Genomic DNA, 20,935 nt, shown 5'->3' on the forward strand with positions numbered 1-20,935 from the left:
CAGAGCCTGCATAGAATTTAAGGCTCGGGCTGTTTAATTGACGCCCACTCCTTGTTTGATCGGAGTGACCTTCTCGGTCCGCCATTGCTTTTTCGGTGTCTCATCCTTGCGAACGGTTTAAGAGCCTTCCCCAGGGATTCTGGTTGGTGCAGATTCCACGGTGTAACCGAGTCCTTTGCATAATGGGCGAAACCTTAAGATTCAGCAAGTCTTCGCCTTGCTGTTTTTTTTAAAAAGTCAGGTTGCAAAGTTTTATTTGTGTTTCTGCCTAATAAATGGGGCTTTTTTGCACAGATTGCTGCAAAGACGATAGCTTGGGATCCAGCACCCTAGTTACTTCAAGCACTACTTCTAGGGATGTAACGTTCCGCGCTGCACCCTAATGACAACCACCACCACCAGCATCACATTGCATCCACAGGGCGCTAGCACGCTGCAGTCTCCTAGGAACATTGACGCACTCACCTGCGCTCTAAGTACACGGACAATATGCACTGCAGCTATGTGTCACTAGCCCACTACATGGAATGGAAGTGTGCTCCAGGAACACTATCCTACCACTGTTAACTGAATTGTGGTGCCACTTACCCTAGAAATCACATTGTAGGTGGGGGGCAATCACCTAATCCGGCACCGCACCTTAATGACACTTACCCGCCACCAAGCACACATTTTCGGTTTAAGGCCGTTTTGAAAGAGCGTCCATACCTCAGGCAACACATAACGTGGATGCGCAACTCCGAAAAGAGACCATAATAAACCAGTCTTAAGAAAATCTTAACATATTTGAAGAATAGTATTGGGTAATTGAGGACTACCCTTTACACATCAGTTTAAGCGGTGAAATGAACGGCTCCGAGGGCCCTGTATGCCACTGCATCTAGATACAATCAGAAAACTACCTATTGGAATTACCGAAATGACTACAAAGCAGATGCGTTTATGGGCGAGATGAGAACACCACACTACCCTTGCACTTTGCACAATATTTGCGAAAGAGCAGGAAGAACAAATAAGTGTTCACAGAATGGGGGTGTCCTCACCTAGTAGCTATGTTTGTTCTTTGATTCTATACTTGAATGTTATGTTAATAAAATAGTGATCATTTAATGGCTTCATTCTACCCCTATCACACATTGACAATTAAACAGCACCCCACAAAAGATATTACCTGCACCAGTATGCAAGTGTAGGCTCAAAGTTGAATGTGTGTGTGTGTGTGTGTGGGGGGGGGGGGGGGGGGGAGAAGGGGGGGGGGAGGAATCCCTTCCCCCAGTGACAAAATTAAATAAATAAAAAAAGTTAAAATTATTTTTGATGGTGGGGTTGAGGTAGTTGATTTGGTGATTATGGGTTTACACATAGATCCGAAATACCACCACGATTTTGCAAGTACTCCAGTCTCTTCTCTTCCTTGTGCATTTTCAGTGTGTCATAAAGGCCACTTGCTCATTCACTAACTAGTATTACAGTTGATTAATTTCTGATTTTAATGAATGAACTTCACTAAGGGGGGAGGGGGTGGGGAAAGAAGTACCGTTGAGAAGGGGATGGCGAAGTTACTGGTGTAATAGTATAATGATGGAGGGTAAAAGTACTAGCAGTAGGCGTTTTGTCTGTTCTACCACTCAATAAATGGTTTCAAAAAATGAGAAGAATCTGAGATTAAGTAGGCATAGTTCCAGTTTTGAAAGGAACTCTGATTCTTGCTTTGTATCAGTTTGTGGTACTGTACCTTAAGGCTCGCTGGGCGTTTTTTGAGAACCCTCTTTGGTATAGCAAATCTTCTGTGAACCCACATGTTTGAAATATAGGCGTGGTAATCTCTGCATAATAGATGAAAGGTGACTCTGCTAATGTTCGCTCTTGGTGCTTCTCAAACAAGCATTTTTACTTTTCCAGATATTTTTATACATCCGCTTCTTCCAGGTTTTGGACCTGTGGGCCCCTGATGTGTTTTTCCAGTAATGATCAGCTCTTGAAAGGACTTTCCAGAACCTCCCGACCTGTCCGCAACTCACACATTATTGTCTATAGTGCCACTTCAAAAAAGCGTTTGAGTACGGGAAGCTCTGCTACAGGGCTACTCTTTTATGGACTCCTACGTGCCTTGTGTATTGGTCCCAAAACTTACAACTCCTTTTCAGTAAAAGCCCAAAGATGGCACAGTCCTTTGTTTTACTAAATGTGTACAACTAGTCCTCATTTAGATGTTTTGGGGCTGGTTCAAAGTCAGGCTCCTGAATGCCTTTGTGATGAGGGTGCTGTGTGTCCCATTTGTCTTTACTTTGTCCAACATGGAGTTGATCACCCTTCATACAATAGCCCTGGTTAAGCCACATTAAATTCCATCTATATTCCATTTTTGTTGCTGATCGTCTTGTGTATGATGGACCGATTGTGGCTCTTGCCCATAGATACCTCAATTGCTATACATTATTTTCCTTCTTCGGTTTTACTATTGTGCCCCCTTTTGGATTTAAGTGCTGACTCTTGCGCCGTAAATCATTCCATGTTTAGAAGAGTTGCAGATGTATATTAAGGGGGGGTATATCAGTCACTGGGTTGGGTGTTGTTGATTGGGATCTAACGGGCCTCTGTTTTCTCCTTACCACTTCTTCTTAATGCATTTGTGGGAACCTTGACTGATGTCCCCCTGGCACAGAGGCATTTCACATCTACAGCATTTGCTACCAAGTTCCAGGACATTGCTTCGCGCGTGACTAGCTGTTATTAGGTGCTCATTTTATTGTTGCAATGGATACAAAGGCTACTTATTGGCCACTTCCGGATTGTGCACCTACAACCCGAGATTCCTCTTCAGAGCTAGGCGGTGAGCTATTTTACCACCTACAGATCTCTTTAGATAGGGTGTTGTAATGTGAAGAATGAGGAAGTGAGCAGTTGTTGCTCTCACAGACTGCTGTGGGGATATTGTTAGATGTGCGAATATTTTTTTTATGTAATAGTTTATTGGTGGTTTTCCAAAAAACGTATAAAATATGCAGTGTATTAAAAGTACTAAAACACTTAAAAACAAGGTATGTATCCATAACCTAAAAATAACTATCTGGAAATTGAAAAGGAGTTAACATAGTCACTAACATATGCCATCACTTCAGCTTTTGTAGTTCATTAGCCACTTGTACACATTAGAAATCCATGTTAGCAACTGAGATTATGCGAGGAACTGATTTAGCAACTTTTAAATGAGGACGGCTTGGGAAATCTTGGCCTGGTTCATTGAAACAGTCTTTTGGAAGTGGCATACCAAGCCAGAAATTCATTCACTCGGATGTTTTGACATGGCCAAGTCTATTTGCTAAGTAGTTCTTAAATTTTGGATCACCAGCAACCATCCTGGAAGCTGGAAGAGGTTTGCTATGTTTCATATGGGCTCGGAGTTGAAATTGGTTCATTAGCTGCTTCTTTGACAGATTTGCGCAACTTAGTTCAGAAGGTCGTATAAATATATCGCAGCTCATTTATGCTGCCAGATCAGTTCCGCAAGGACAGTCTGGACAGGATGTTCTATGTTGCTGCTGACAACCTAAATGAACCACTTGGTAACTTAGACAAGGACATTCACAACACGGGTCCAATATCAACTTCAGATGAATGACCTACACAGGAGCACCTTGTTGGGGTAAACTCTTTTCAGAATATCGGCCTCCTTTACATCTATAGATGTTTTCCAATATGGTAACCAAACCGTTTCGCCATATGTAATTATGGGGACCACTTTCATGGCACATGTTATAATATTAGCTAGCAAGATTATTAACCTCCCCTCCCTTAATATGCTTCTCTGTCATTCCTCTATGAAGTACGGCTCCCTGTGTAATTTATTGTTAATCATAATATTCATCTATTTGTAGTTCTTCGTGGTGGTCAGCTGACGACTCTTCAAGAGCCACTTCTTATTTATGGAGGTCTTCGCGAAAAGTACACGACCAGCCATTACTAGGTTCACAGTAGGGGGAGTCCATTCAGTATTGGCAAACACTATATCTTATGCACATGGCAAACCGATTGGAGAGTGCCCCAGCAGCCACAAATCCTCTGCACAGGAGATGCACCCGGTTGCCTTTACGCCACACTTTGGGGTAACTGTGTGGCCTGTTCCAAGTCATCTGTTAGGTCCAGCAGGTACAGATCACAGAGTGAGGGGCAAGTACACATCCTTGTCTCTTCCGCTTTGCACAGTTCATCTTTAGTGTAATTCTTGATGCCCGACGTTAATCTTGCTCCCATGTACCAAAATAAAGCTTGCTTATTTCGAATAGTTCGCTAGGAGGGAGCACCCATGGCGAGAAGCCGTTTCAACACCATCAAAGACTTTAGTCTACATATGCCCAGTAAAAATGAGCGGCTCTGCATGTAACACCTTACTATGATAGTTACCACGGTGATGCTGGTCACCATGGCCATCCTTTTCTGGAAAATGATATAATTCTGGTGGCAGCACCCTAACATCTGTGATCCAAGTATTCATCCTATCCAGTAGTGCACCAGCTAACTCAACAGTCTTAGCGTTGCTAAGATTCTATACCCATATGTCCGTAGTTTTGCTGCCCTTAAAAAGGGAACTGCTTTAATTTTGTTTAATGTACGGTTAGCGTATTCTAACGAAGTAGAAGGGCAATATATTGAATTCAAAGTGTGGTCTAGTTTTTCTTGAATACTTGGCTTTTTTTTCGTTTCCTTTTCTGCTCCTGAGCGCAGGCACACAAACTGTAAACAAAAATGAAAGATTAACCATCTGTTAACACAAATTATGAAATACTTGTGAAACATTTCCTTTTTAAGTGTCATCTGCTGTGAAAGCTCAGAAAATAGTTTTTTAAATATAGAAATGTAGCAATTTCTTTTTCTTATTTCCGCTGGGTGTCCATGACATTTTACTCCAAGCATGTTGTGGTGGCACTCCTTTTTCCCATAAAATGCCACATCCTCTCATGCCCATTTCATCAGACCGTCTTTCTCTCGCTCACACAAAGCCTTTAATTCGCATCAAACCCACACCACCCCTCACCCCCTCCATTCGATCATCCCTCACAATTCCCTCTTCTCTCACGACGCTGGTTTTTTTCAGAATCCTCTCCCCTCTTAACTTTCCTCCTCCTCTCCCTTCAACCCCATCTTCACCCTCTTTTCATACCTCGCTGCCCTGTCTGCCCTCCCACTTTGCTTCTCTCCCAGTCTCCTCCTCCGTCCTCCCTCTTCCCACCCATCTCATGACTTGGCCACACCTGCCCTGGTCAGGCTTCCACTCATCTCAGTTCCTGGATCATCTTTCGGCTCTTCATTTACACTTTCTCTATGTTCTCTACTTGATGACAATTCTGTTATTTTTTTTGTTTTGTTCCCCCCCCCCCCCCCCCCCCCCCCCCCCCAGGCATCCTAGTGTATTCAAACACCTTCCCGCTGTCTTGCTAGTGTGCACGAGGGAAGTACTGACAATATAAATAAGTTAATTGTTGCCAATCCGTCCCCTCACAGCTTCTGTCACACCTATTTTAATTATTGTTTTTCAAACACTCAAATGGTTACATAAAAAAAAATAAAAAAAGATACTGAACTGCGTACTCTCCTCTTCTGGTTGTTGTGAATATCATACCCCTTCGGCTGAGAGTGACTCACCTGATATAGGACAGAAATCCACCAGGAATGCAGATTGTACAGTTAGTGTTATAATAGGAACAGAAGTTCTTTGAAATCGGAGAACTGGGGTTCTCTTTGTTAACAAGCTCTAGCATGAAATATTAATTATTTAACTGGGCAAAGTAATGTTTTTTGTTCAGCGGTATGCGGTGGTAAACTGAGAAACCTGCCAGCCATCTTTGCAGAGCTTAGATTGTCTGTAGAGCTTCAGATGTCCCGCCTTTCTTGCAGTTAGGTGGTTTAGCAGGTGAGCAGCGTCCGAGTGAGGTCTTCAGGTTTTCAACCTGAAATAGAAAAGATAAAAAGGAAGGTGCTTGTACCCTACCCAAGAGCGGACTTTCACAACTTGGTGGACAACTCGGAAGAAAGATCAGTTAGAGTGAGTTGAAGCGGTTATCACAAGACTGTCCAATTATTCCTGCTCCCTGAGCACTCTAGAAGGGAAGAGCAACTAGATACCAAGACACTTCATTAACAAAAAAGGGCAATATTAATTCTTATTTCTGTATGGAAGAAAACTAGGGGCAATGCAGAAACACTGCCATGTATCTACCCTTACTCAGAGGAATCGCGAGAATGGAAATTCACAGTAGAGCCGCCTGCGCCTGCCTCCCTATTGTCAGACACCTCCAAACCTTGTGTAGCGCAGTCCCATCAAACTCCCGTTGCACAGACCTGCAGCTTTTTGCAGGTGTTGTCCGTCAGTGGCGTAATGAAACTTGAGCCCCCCCTGCAGAGTACAAGTAGGGCCCGCTTCCCCCCAGAGCTAGTCAGGAACCCAGTCAGTGTACTGTGCTGAGGGGGCCCTCTGAAGCTCTGCGCCCCTCGCACCACAGGGGCTGGGGTTACACCACTGGTGGCCATGTGGGCCACAAGGAGCGATTGTAGGTCCCTTCCAGCATAGGGCTAAAAACGAAGGGTACTTATGTGAATGAGTGACCTGAGTATCGAGTGTTTAGTAGTGGAACAGATGGCATTGAACTGGCCTTACCAAGCATCGGGCATCTTCCCGGGAGGTTGGAAGGATGAGGGGGGCCACTTTTGTTACTCGGGCAGGTTTTGTAGCAGAGTAGCCGTTAGCCGTTTTAAAAGCACTGCAGAGATCCTTGTATCACCAACAGTTTTCAGGCAACATTTAAAGTGCCAAGATAACGCTGGTGATTAATGTACCTGCTGGAGAGAAATCGGGGTTTTGTTGAGTGGCAGTTTTGACTCCTCTATGGTAGCACAGAGGGTTAATATGCCTGCTGCAAAGAAGGTGAACCATGCAGATCACAGAACAGTATTTAATGTGCATAGCTCAGTGAGTTACTGCTTTTGCCACAGGGCACATTTTGTTAGTGTACAGTTCATAAATTACAATCCTAATCTAGCACAGTGAGCCATGAACTGCCTCCAACAAGCTGCATGCAAACTGGATGGTAGAGGTTAGAACGTTATGTTTTTCCCAGTCTTTGGTCATCCTAATTTTGCTAGAAAGGGTTTGTTTGGGTGGAAATAAACTGTAATTAGTAAAATCAACCCTAACCACTGTTATGTTCTGAATCCTGAGTTTGTTTCCCTAGACCACTCTTTAAAATATGCCTACCACTACGGATGGCATGTGAATCCTACACCCTGTAGTCCCCTTTGCCCTATGTAACATTTTCTATACACTGATTTACACATGTATGATTTATTGTCTGTGTGTGTGTGTGTGTGTGTGTGTGTGTGTGTGTGAGATGTAAAGTGCTCCAACACCCTACGCAGGTAAGAGAGGCGCTATAAAGCAAATGAAATAAATGTGAGCGAGGGGCTGTGGAAAGAAGAGAAGCACTGTTAGAGGGTGATGGAATCATTGAAAGCCCCAATAAAGATTGCCCTATCCCGGGGCATTGTAAGGTCAGCATTTATTATGCTTTAAAAACGAATGTAATTCAATATATAAGGAAAAATGTGTTGTAGATTGCACCGTTTTTACAATTTTTTCCCCCAGATTTTTTTCCCTTGTGGTGGGGAGGGGTGCTTGAGGATGAACTAAACATTGCCTATGCTTTAATGTTTTTTTTTTATTTATTTCTTTTATAATTTTTTTTAGAACTACTGAACTCCAAATTATTCTCAAACCTAAATGTGTTGTAGTATCAGAGTTTATTTTCAAGTCTGTTATGTCATGCCAAGATGGGCTCTTCTTGAAATCCTTCTTGTGAATATAAGTTTCCAGCCCATGTCTCCAAGATGGAGTCTTGGCTACCACTGGGGAAAGCTTAGGACTTAAGGACTTACAAGGTAGTGACCTGGGGTAATATGGAAAACCAACTCAACCTTGATCTAAAGGCAGCCTTGGAAAATATTTTAATGGCAGCTTTGTATTGCACAAAACGTTCTCTTAGGAATGTTTAGAGGCGCTTACTCCGAAATTGTTTTTGTGTTTAAAAGTGAGTCCAACAATTAATAGCACCACGCAGTTTTCCAGCTATATATGTTACAAAACCATTTATTTTATAGGCAGCTTTGAAGAGCGCTTTATTTCCACCATTTATTTCTCGGTAGTAGCGAGAAACCCTCTACGTGTTTAGAGGAGAACGAGAATTGTGTGACACTCCCTCAGGCCTTCCTTCAGAGCTAGACAGGGTCAGGATCCCTAGGCACATCCAGCCCCGAGAGCAGCTCCATGTCCCTCAGCTACCAACAGGTTGCCCTGTGGTGTTCCTGCCTCGCAAGCTGGGGGCTGTAAAGTTTTGCAAAAGCTAAGAAGTGTGTACGGTTTTCAAATTCTATCTTCACGCATAAAAAGCATCGCTTTGTCACAGGCCCACCGCAGTCTGTTCATTGTTGCCGTGTCTTCCTGTCAATTCGGATAGTTAATGTGTGGAGCCCGTGCTATTATCCCAGAGGGGTGTTATCGTTTCATAAGAACAATTGACCTGCTTTGCTGCTTTTCCTCCTCCTTGTGTTTGCTTGAAAGGACCACTGCCCTCTTTCACCAGTAGTTGAGTCACTGCATTTTGCATAGACTGTGAGTAAATTTAAATTCTCCCAAAAATTCGTTTTGCTTAGAGGATTAGTGTATACTTTGAGATATCATAAAACCAGCTCCTATCATCATTTCCCATTTAATAATAGAGTAGATATGCCTGTCATTCTCTACTGTCCTTCCTCCATCAGGAGAGTCAAACATTCAAGCATTGCCGTCAGCTGCCCCAGTGTTATGAGGGAGTCTTTAATACTTCCTCTCCAGTCAGAGTGCCAAGCCAGCAGGGAATTGTAGTTTCTCTAGCCTTCCTGCGAGTATAAATGTACAGATCCCAGCATGCTCAGTGCTGTTGGCTGAAAGTGTCTTGCCACATTACATGGTCCCTTTATAGCTGATCTTCCCCAGGAATTTCAGTAATAAGGTCCCTACAACAAGTAAGACTCCACTCATGGGGCTCTGTCATCCTCCTACAAACGCAATCTACACCTTCACACCCCCTTCCACCTCCCACTATCACTGTTTTTTATTGTTTGCATTGCTTTGCAGTTCTTTTGCAATAGCAAACGTTCTGCAGTTCCCCAGCGCTTCCTGTCCAGTGAGTATGTTGAAATACTCTTTTGCAATATTCCCCTTTTTCACAAACCTTGCTTGTCCCTTTCTCCATAAGCCCCCACATTAAATAAAGCGCTTGTGTAGTAGCGGGGACATGGTCTCAGTTCATTGTAGAGGATGCTCATTTTACACGTCTGTGGGGTACTAGAGTGAGTTTCTCATTCTTTTGTGCCTGAAAAGGACCTGAAACAACTTTCGAGGCAGATTGCATGCATGTTCAGTATGTTGTTGGCTGTCTGCACAAAGGGCTATTGTGTTGCCCAATGTATCTTCGGGTTTGGTTTTATTTTGGCTTGCAAAGAAGAAAACTTGTACAGTAGTTAAACTAAGGCGCTCCATTCATGATGTCTGGACCCACGTACCTCACCGACTCAAGTTTCTAGTAATATCCTGTTACTGCCTTGCTCCATTTGATTGCTGCACAGGTGAAAGAGCTCTTTCTTCAGGAAGGCGCAGCCGGTCTCTTTAGCGGAGTGAGTTCTTGTATACCTTTCTCAGTACAGATCTTTTATAGTGTCCGTTCTCATCTTTGCCCAGGGCACGTGGAATTTTGTACAAAGCTCACAATGAAGTAAATGACTCCACAGGCCACATTCAGTAGACTTGAGAGGTGAGGGCTGGGGCTTCAGTGCTGAAGTGGGAGGGGCAACAATGAGAACGTGGTCGTGGGGTGGAAACGAGTAAACAGTCGGTCAGACCTGCCCTTCTCCAATCACTGGCAACAAATTGACACTGTGGAGACCTTGTTTTTGCCCCTCCAATCTTCATATGCATTATTAAAGTCTGTGGACCCTTTCAGAATGGGTAAATAAACCAGCGATGTGTTATCAATGAAATGAATTAAAACGCACATTGCTGTGTTGGTGGGTGGGAAGGTGAGGTCCATTTTGAGTTGGTCTACATTGTCATGGCATTGTGATTGTGCCAATCCTCAGTGACGTTTGAGCTCATCAGTGTACCCGCTGGACTCCTGACTACACTTCTGGGGGAACAAGGGACGGGAAGTGGAATAACAAAGGGTCGCCCTCCGATTATGAGGAATAACAGTGACTGAGAGTAGCTCTGCCATCTGAAGGTCAGTTGAAATGTATTAGATAGACATAAAATAAACAAGCATTTGCAATGCATCGGGTCTCGCATTTGCTCGAGTTAGAGCTATTAGCGTTGAAAACAATCATGTTATGTAAAACCCAGCACTATCGCGCTGCGTGGAAAATAAAAAGATAAAGTAGTCCGGAAACCATGCTGAAAACATGATGCCTCGTATGTTTTCAGTAGTTGGCTGGTGCTCTCGAGGAAGGCTAAACACCAGAAAAGGCATGACATATGCATGCCTCTCACTAATGAAATGAAGTGGATTTTAAAATGCAAGCCCATGAGCCAATGAAAGTGACAGGCGTGACATGGGCGTGGTTAAAAGCTCAAAGATAGATTACAACAGGAATGGAGCACTTGTGCGCTCGACCCTAAAAAGTAAACTGCAGTACACCAGTTGCGTGTTTCATTCCTGCCTGATGACGCAAAAGCTATTATTCAGAATGGTTTTGTGATGTCTCATTGATTCACCTATTGTTGCTGTTCTGAATAAAGGTTTCCATTACTTTTGAAGGATACAAATGCATTTCTAGAGCCAACTAATGTTCACAAATAAACTATCACAGCTTGTCAAATATTACAGTGGTTAACATTTAGCTGTGAACTATAAAAGCAGGAGTAATAGTCTACTTCTATTAATGTAACTGCTTCGGGACTGAGTCGGAAGTGGGTGCTCTACAGTTGATGTAAGTAATACTGATCTGGTACACTTTTTTTTATTTTTTATTACTTAATGTGTCTTCCTCCCCGGAGTACATTATTCAGGTGTTCTCTGAAATCTGAGTCCACTCTGAATGGGCAAGTACCGCCCCCACCGCCCCACCCCCATGTAACCGCTTCGGCCATGTGCATTGGTTTGTGGTGGCGTTGCCAAAGTCGCAGGGCTTCCCCCGCCCCATCCACGTTTGATGCTAGTTGCACCACAGGAATGCAAAGAGCACAAGAGGCGTGTCTTAGTCACAGATTTCCTTCAACTCTTGGCTGTTAAGTTGTTTTCTGAAGTCCTGCAGCCTATTGTGGCTGTACGGAAAGATACTCCTATCGTCAAGGAAGTAAATACTTAAGTGTGGGCGTAGCATTGATTGTTGTATTGAAATGTATATTTTCTGTTGCTTGCAGGCTTCTAAAAACGCCTGCATGACCGACATTCTAGAGGAAATGCTCCTCAATCTAGGCAGTGCAGTTTCCGGGGATGGTGGAAGTAGTTTTTTTGTAAAGTTTTTTTTTTTTTTTTTTTTTTTTTTTAAATTCACTTTAGTTGATGTTTGATATCGCTTTTCAATCATGACGATGGCTGAATATTTGAAACATGTCTTATTTTGTGCAGCAAAAGAACTTTCTCAGGAATCTCCTTGTTCTAAGAAGATTGAAGGTAATTCGCCAGGACGTCCTGCTTGTTGACGCTGACCTGTGTGTGTTTGGGGTAGTGGTTGCCATGGGGATGAGCGGCACTGCGGCTGTTGGTGTGGTCAGCATGTCACTGAGCGGGAATGCACACTTAACTAACGAGACTGCAGTGCTTTCTACCCTAACTTGTATGAAATGCCTTGACCTACATACGCATAGCGACTGCGGTGAATCACTCCACGCTTGTGTGATCTGCACCCTTGAAGGCCTTTTAACAGCACCTCCAAAAAAAGTGTAACCACAAACAACTGTTTGTATTTCCGTTTGGATGAGCGATGGCTTGGGGGATGCACATTTCTCGGGTGCCTTGCATGCATTTCGTCTTTCATGATCCATGAATCGAGGCGCGCTCATAGTGGGACTTAGAAAAGAAACTGTAAAGTATTGTTGAATACCAAGGCAATAATCTCCTGTCTCCAAAGTGGTTATTATGAAATGTTCACGTGATTGTATCTTACAATTTATAGTTGATGTTTTCGTACAAGAGATCAGTATCCTGTCATATGCTCATTCACATTGCACAGGTAGATGAATTATTCCCCTCTGTGCAGTGCTTTAAATGGGCCGGTACTCTCCGGTACTGAGTACCGGCACTTTTTTATTTTGAGAGGGAGAGTACCGGCATATCTCAAGATAAACGTAATACTTTTAATTGGAGAGTACCGGCACTTCTCGGAAACAAGCAGGTACTCTATCACAGAGTACCTGCACTTCTATTTTTCCATTTAAAGCACTGCCTCTGTGCTCCAGATTGCCACATTTTTTTGCATGCACAAGTGTAGCCTGTGTGTGCTACAAAGCCAATTGCCCTTTTCAGGTTGCAGAACTTGATTAGGAAAATTAGGATATGTCATTTTTTTTTTTTCAGAACACAAACAACGCTTTTGATAGCTTAAAGTCCACCATCATAAGAGTTACAGAGGAAATTGCCATGCATATTTTTCGGAGCTAACCCACATTCAGATGTTTGTGGGTATTTTTTAATATTTCATGCTGGTTTACAGTCCTGGAAACTCGCATAAAACTTCCAACAAACCCAGGAAAACACATTCCCAGAATAGTGTAGGTAGGCAGCAAGCCCACATGTTAAATCGGTGATGAGGGAAGGATTTATTTCTGCAGAGGAAAACATTTTTCTGGAGGAAAAAAAATAACTTTCAATGTAAAAATGCAGATTTTACATAATTTACTTAATCATGCTTTCCAGCTAGTGAAAAATCAGCCTGGGTGAGATTTTGTGTCAGTGCTCTGACTTTCTTCACTAAATGTTTTGTGGGTTACATACTGGGGGGGGAGTCCATGTAATAGTACGTTGTCTGCCTCGCTTGCATTTTTGCATTCAGTGGATTTTTATCTTCTATTGTTAGCCAAAAGCCTGAGGCCATTTTCAAGCAGGACTCTTCACCATTCCTGTGGCCACCTGTGCCATATAATAGAAGGCACAGAAAAACCAGGACTGTGACCACAGCTATGTTCTTGTAAATCCACAAACTATCTAATCTTTGGGGTAGTGAGGCTATGGAATCGAGCAATCTAATGTAAAAGGTGTTGAAAGAAAGAGCCATGGTGGTACTGAAGAAGCTGCTTAAAAGAACGTTTGAGATCTAATTAATAACTGGAATATTGTTTGTGAATGTGGACAAACACAATCCAAAGGAAACTAGACAGGCCGGTCAAAACAGACATTGTATCAGCAAGGCTCAGAACTCCAGATCTGCAGGTAGTGCAAACATGTTAATCTGTAGGAGTCCTCTGCATCACAGTCTCTGAACAATTAATTGAAAACATCTCATATATAAAGATTCTCCTTGCAGCGGAATGTTAGAGTAATCCATGCATAGAGTCTGCTCTCTAATCCCCTAGAATTAGAATATACATAGTACAATACGTGCAGATTTTCAACTAATAGTTTCAGATATGTGTTATTTCCCAGTATTACTCTAGTAGACATTCAGAAAATCCTTGGTTCTAGATGATAATCCAAACCATATTTCACCTTCCCTGGAAACTCTTGTGTAAAGAGCTGGTCCCTACCCACATATGAACCTCCTACCCGCCACTAGATGTTGGAGCACTTCCTGACTCCTAGGTAGGACTCTATTTCCCTGACAAGTTGACTATTTTGTTTTCAAATAGCCCCGTATCTTTTAGCCACCAAGACACTGCCAAAATATTTCTATTGTATTTTTACAAATACGTTTAGAAAATACTGGGCAACCAAGCAGTCAGTTTTCCTTTCTAAGTTTGTTTCTGTTTTGATCGCCAGGGATAGCACTTTCACATGTTTGATAGTGTTCATTTTTATCTGCTCCCTGCTCCAAGTCTATTACTTCCACAAATATTGATTTGACATTCCAGTCCAGTTTCTTCACCCTGACCCTCATGTGTTTGCTTTCACCGCTTCCCTTTAATGTGTAAAACTTCCAAGGAAAATATCGGACCACTTCCTCCGTTAGATGTTTCATAAAACACTTGCTACAGATGTGACTTTACTTATCTTAATTTATCTGCTTCCTTTGTTTACTTTACTCCTCTCATGATACATTTTAAATAATCTGTTTAGTGCCTCATTCACCATCCCAGTCCACATGCAGCTGCCAAAGAGTGATCTTCTATTGTTGTATTTATGAAAGCTGAACCCCTGAAGTACTGAGGCACTCCCTGAAATACTCTCCCTTACTAAGGAAGGTATGTTTTCCCTATTCTGGTCTCATAAAATCACATACTAACTCTTGAAGTGACTGCTCCGTTTCTGTCTTTCCCAGAATTTTCCCTTTGTGTGGTACAAAGTGAAGCAAGTTGGGAGACACAGGCCTTGCTTAGATGGGCACTCTGAACAGGGTAGTAACAGTCTACTGCTTAGTCCTGGTCAAGTACAAACTTCGATATAGTTGACTCTTCTCTGTTGCAGAAATGCATTCTGTAACGTGTCTATCCTGCGGCCTTGCAGTGTCCTCCACAATATATGAAGTATAGGCTACTGCTTCTTCAGGAGTCAGACTAATAACTCAAAGTCAAGGAAGGGCTTCAGTCTTTCTGTAATCTGGTGACAGACAATATTCATTATATGTTGCCAAATTGATCTGGTGAATAGCCAACTTCTTGTACCATGTGCAAGTTTTAAGATTCACCCAGTATGGCTGAAGCATGTACTTGTTAAAATTGAGTGTACACTAGAAGTGGCTCATCATGTATTGAAATGAGTTGGTATGCTTCCCATCTATCTCAGAATTTTACAGATAAGTTTGTTGCACCTGCACTAAACGTTTAGGAGCTTTTTTACAAAAAGCACCTCAGAGCATCTTTTGTGGAGTCTTTGAATTGTCCTGCATGCTGGTGTGCCAAGTTGATATAGCTCATTGAAAAGCTCTACACCTTTATAAAAAGTGCCCTAAAACCTTTATGAAAGAGTGAGCAAAAGTACACACAATCTTTTCATAAGTTCCTAGTATGGAAGGGCAACCAGCAGGATTTATTGTGTATATCTTTTCTGTAAACACTCAGGCTGTGTGTGTAACTAGTCGATTTCTTTAACAACATATGAAGCTTGATGCCACGTTGAGGTCTCTTATTTGATATGCATTGCCTGAAAAATAGCTGCCCTTTGTAAAGGGTCAAAGACTCACCAGCCTCTATATTCTTTCGAAATGTAAATCTCTAGAAACTTGGCAGAAAACTTTATACTAATGCTATCATAGTCTGTATTATTCTGTGACATTGCTTCAGAGTTTTAATTTTAATGCGGCACATGTTTCAGAATAAAAAAACAATATCTACTCCAGACAGAAGGGAAGCTGAGAATAGGCTAGATCATAGGAGAAGCCCAGTAAAACTGTACATATGGTTTGCACAAAATTCCCATGACAAGTGTAAGGGGACACACATTTCTCAGTACCCCAAGTGAGGAAATAGTCCACAGGTGTGCTCTAGAATGAGGTGTCAGTGTGTCTTCGTGCTCCCTTAAAAAGTGTTTGACATGCAGATGTGTTTGCTGCACAATTTCCTCAAGGAATATGTCATTCACAAAAAGTTTGAAGTCGTCAATTGCCAAAAAATTAGCAATGTTCACTTTATTTCCAGCATGAGTGGGGAACGTAACAATTAGAGACTACAACATCTTAGAGGGTTGCTAAGCACCCTTGCTGTGTGCTGAACTAGGAATTTTGCTACACTCCTATTGTTCCTTAGTGGCGCAGAGGATGCTTTTGAAGGGACATCAGTACTGCCTTGCTGTCCTACAGAGTTATGTTCTTCAGATTCACTTGAAGAGGAGTCCACATCTGCTATCCGTTCCAGCTGAAGAATCACTTGCAAATGTTGATCCTCTCCCTTAGACACAGCTTCTTTACCAACCTGCCTCAGAGCTCTGCTCCTCTGTACCATGTTTGTGATTGGATGGCAGAAAACAGTTGGGGCATAATCTTGCTTATGTTTTCAAAATAGGATTACAATTCATGGGCAAACTTTACCTGGCAGGCATGCATCGTATTTGCAGCTAGGAGATTCAGTTGTAAATGTGGGAGACAACAAGACATTGTGTGAACCCATTAATAGGTAGCAGCATGTGCAGGTTACATGGGTTTAATGACTGCACAAATCATAATCACCTGCAAAGTGCACACACACTGATATAGCTGCCTCTGGGTTTGGAACATTTATGGGTGAGCAACTTACACTTCTGTGGAACACAAAGTGAAATCATCTGTGCTTTACTGATGTTACATGTGTAGTGCCACTGTTCACTCAATAGTCGCTTTTTCTTTCTATGGGTTGGATCTTCTTTCATAAAGTGTTCTTAAACAAAAAAGTATGAGGGACACAGTTACAATTGCCACAACTGATTCATGGGAGTGAGGCACCTTTGAAAAGGGGAGTCTTTCCCCTTTCCAGTATTGTCCTTCTTAACACCGAGTTTCCCCTAAGGGCAATACAAGTCCCCTGGAGCAAACGTTTTAAAAACAAAATGACGGACACCGTTGTGAATGTATTGGTTGGCCAGTGAGGGGAGCATTGGCTGAATCGGTCCACCACAGGCCAGGGAAAATTCAGAAATTATTTTTTGCCTCCAAAATGGGTTGGAGGGGGAAATCAAACACATAGCCAGGATTGGGGCATATACTGCCTCCCTCCCCCAACCCCTTCCCTCCACTTCTGGCCCAAAAAAAATCCAATGGCTAGTTTAGGGTTCCTACTCTGGATCGCCGTCCCAGCCAATATCAAAATGCCGGAATGCACAGGAGAGGTGCACTTTTGGGAAGGAGAACGTTTCCCCTTTCCAGTGGTGGCCCTCATCACCATAGATGAAACCTTGAGGGGGGCACAAGGTCCCCCAGAACAAACCAGAAGAGTAGCAGACCCATTGATGCCCTGGAATGGGAAGCCTATTCGTACCCAAAACAATATCCCTGTCATTTAGAGTTCTGGCTTGAGGACCATAGGAACACTCCTCATCCCCCAAACAGGAATCCAGAGTGAAGGGCACTATTGGTAAGAGGGTGACTCGCCTTTGTTCGTTGGTGCGACTCGTGACTTACAATTTGCCTCAGTCCGGGGTGGCGCAAGGGCCATGAGTATAGAAACTAAAACAAATAATTTTGGCCACCATTTAACCTTCCATACGGGGAGGAAGCCAGAACGCCTCCCCAGAGAAGAAAAAATAGTACACATTCATTGGGTTGCAAGGGAATGTTCCCCCCCCGCACCCAAATCAAATATCTCTTGTGTTCAGTTGAGGTTTCTGCTCAGGGATTGCAGCCCGCTGCGATCCTTGAGCAGGAATCCATAAGGCAGAAGCACTGCTGCCTGCAGTGGCTAAGAGGGGGTTGAGTTTTGCTCCTTGACATGGACCACACTATACTTACAAGTCTTCAGAGGCCATGAACAAATGATGACCGCATGTTGATGTCACCAGTCAGCTCTGGGGGAGAGGGGGTGGTGAATAACATAGACGGACTGCAGCATTAGCCTCTCGTGGGAGAATAAAAGGATGAAGCACCAGTTGTAAGCACTCGAGGTTTGCCCACACCTTGTTGGAGGACTAAATGTTCACATACTCAGTTTTGATAAGGTAGTGTGGAGAATGTACTAAAGTATCCAAAAAGTGATCGAAGGAATGTTTGAATTAATCTCAACCACTGGGAATTACTCAGGCCACATCCCAGTCCATTGTTATTTTGTACACCATGCCACCTTAGTTTGGACCCAGCCATATGCAAATCGGTCTTGACCCTTTTGCATATGCTGGGTCCAAACCAAGGTGGTTTGGTGGGTGAATAACAATGGATTGAGATGTGGACTTAGATTTTTGATGCCCTAAGCGTGATGGATATGCCCAGACCTGGGTCCCTTGCTCACCGTGCAACTGAAGTCTAGCTATAACTGACAGATAAGCCGATAATAAGAGCTAAACTGGTCCTAGGCTTCTTGTGTTCAGGTTCAGGGAGGACCTGGCCTGGCAGTTCAGACTGGACTGTTTTCACTGGAGCAGGGTGAAGACTGATTTGCATATGGCTGGTTCCAAACTGAGGTAGCGTGGTGGGCAAAAAATTATTAATTGTGATGCAGCCCAAGAGATCCCCCTTGGCTGAGATTAATTCAAGCATTCCCTCCATCACTGTTTTTTTGATGCCCCAAGTGTGGAGGATGCAAACATCTTCTCCCTGCAGTAAAGGGGTTAATACGACTGTAAAACTCAAAACATCTTTTGTGTGACAAATATTCTATTAGTGTTCACTGTTCATAGACCTGATCAAAACGCTCCCTTCCTTTCTGAGATTCCAGCTCTGTTGGATCCATCCTCTTCTACAGTACTGTGCTTTGGTGGCTTATTTCATGTGTAAAGCTGCAGTCTGGGTGAATGTATTTTATTTGTCTAAATGACCGTGCTATATCTGTTCTGTAAAGTTAGTGAAAAGGTAGCAGACTTGTATCCCCCTCTGGTTGGAATAATGCGCGTTGTATTTTAATACATCATTGTTCATCCCGCATGAGAACTGGGTCACTCGATGTGGATGTCATTACTGAGTCCGGCGTTCAGCCTACCTTAAGCCTTTCTATCCGATGGAAACATTTCCAATATTCAAGGCTAAATTTTCCCTTGCTAAACGCTTTGCATAGTGAGAGGGGGAGGGGAGGGAAATGAAACAACTTTTTTAAACGTGCTGTCCATCCCTCACTTCCCCTAAAGAAAAAGAAAGACTACCCCCCCCTCCCCCCCCCAAAAAAAAAAAACCTTTACCGGATCATAAACTTGCTTAGTGAATCTGAATATAATGAGAGGTGTGCCAGCCTCTAATTGCATTATTGTGCTTTCAGTCCTCTCCAGAGCAGTGTTTGAGTTTTATTGTGCAGTCTTAAATCATAAAAGCATGTTTTGTTTGGCATATGGTGCGAACCGAGACACTTGCACCAGCTTGTACGAGTATGGTTTTAGAAAATGATAAAAATAGCACATTAGACAGAAGGTAGAACACACAGCCCATATGTTCCATGTAATTGAGCATCTCGAAGCTCGCAACAAAATCAGCCATAACAAGAAAATTGCAACTGACATTAGTCTGAACAGCACAGCACTCCTCTCCGTAGAATAATAAACCACTTCTTGACGACACACCACACAAAACCAGCTGACAGCCATCCCCACACAGCTATATCGGGGTGTAAAAGCATTCTGTGAACCCTCACATGATGACACTGCCAGTTACACAATAGACATAACTCGGGCTGAATAATGCACATGCCTGTCCTCCTAGATGGTTTCACACAACTTGGTACAGACATTTGAGCAACAACAGACAAACATTCAACAAAGTTACATATCAACGTACAAACACACGTATAAACGAAAGCAGCGTGTGAAGGAGTTTGAGACCAAAACGTGCAAACACTCGTACACCAACACTGTAAGACCATACTCGTGCTGTGCACATTCCTGTAGCATAAGGCTTTGAGTCTGCCATTAGAAGAAAACCAGCATAGCTTGCCTGTTGGAAGACGGGGACATTTCTGAGGCGGTGGCAAGTTGTCTGCCTATCCCAATCCTTCCATTTTCACAGATACTCAACACAGATGAAAATGTTAGTACTGCTTTTTTGTAACTCAAATATCTGTTTAAAGGGACAAGATGGAGACCACCTCAACACACAACCCATTAAGAAAGCATCAGATTATTTTAATTATTAAGAGATTGGTTTGGAGACAGATCGGCACCTAAGAATGGATTGCCTTTGAGATCCTGTTTTGTACCAATAACCAGTCTAGACGAGGCAGCCTAAAACAGCTGAGATGATATATGTAGAGTTCATCGATACGCCATCCAGGACATGGTTCTATGAACATCGTAAACCAGCAGAACCCCAGGAAATGGCACATTCGCCTCCTTTTAGCTGCTGCGTGACGGTGGTACGAATGAGGGTGAAATCTCTGCACTTTATCTGGGAGTACTCTCAGCAGTCTCTAAATCCCAACAAAAACCATCTTCTGCTATGTGGACAGTGGTGGAAATGGAAACAGACTAGTCTTGGTTACAGCCGAAGGGGGGGGGGGGGGGGGGGGGGAGTGTGTCATGAGGAGTGAAGTCAGTCCACTTTAACTAAACATTATATAGAGACAGACTACAGTTCAAAATAACTTATGGCTTAAGTAACCTACTACAGAGATCTCAGCGTACCCAGCAATTTCCAGGATATAAGAACAGTAAGATAACTTGAGTGGTTAAACAATTGCAGGAGCAATCATGGTACAGGCTAGTCAGCAGTTTGACTCATCGTAAAATAGTAGAACGGGTTAATGTACGTGCTGCAAAGCAGAACATGTAGCATATAGGTCCCAGGCTTATATTTTATGTAGGCAGCTCAGTTGGGTACTGCTTCTGCTGCAGATAGATTCTCGTGCTACCGCCATTGCTCAAGTTACAATCCTTGCACTATAGCTCAATGAGTAATGAATTGGCATCGAGGAACTGCGTGCAACTACAACCCATACATGTAGAACCTTACTTTTTTTCCCTCAATCATTCGTTTATTATATGTTGCCAAAAAGGGCTCCTTTGGGTTGTAATATAAATTTATTAGTAAGTACTATATAAATGTTTTAATGTAATTTATCATTTTGACAGATATTCCTGACTAGCATGCAGCTCATGCATATCTCTTTGGTACAGAACTTGGAAGACTGAAAAACCTGTCTTTGAATCATAGTTTT

At 42.9% G+C, this 20,935-nt stretch overlaps 1 protein-coding gene across 4 annotated transcripts in view; it reads left to right on the plus strand.

Moving 5' to 3' along the window:
* CDC14A (cell division cycle 14A) overlaps positions 1-20,935 on the plus strand; it is a 332,599-nt gene that overhangs the window by 57,093 nt on the left and 254,571 nt on the right. For 2 of the 4 annotated variants that reach the window (XM_069232172.1, XM_069232174.1), the window contains exon 4: positions 11,655-11,699. The exons of the other annotated variants lie outside the window; for them this stretch is intronic. In XM_069232172.1, the coding sequence (XP_069088273.1) occupies positions 11,655-11,699 (45 nt within the window). The remainder of the gene's footprint in view (positions 1-11,654; positions 11,700-20,935) is intronic. 4 annotated transcript variants of the gene reach the window in all.

This window comes from Pleurodeles waltl, chromosome 4_2 (genome assembly GCF_031143425.1).
Source record: "Pleurodeles waltl isolate 20211129_DDA chromosome 4_2, aPleWal1.hap1.20221129, whole genome shotgun sequence".
Classification (NCBI taxonomy): Eukaryota; Metazoa; Chordata; class Amphibia; order Caudata; family Salamandridae; genus Pleurodeles; species Pleurodeles waltl.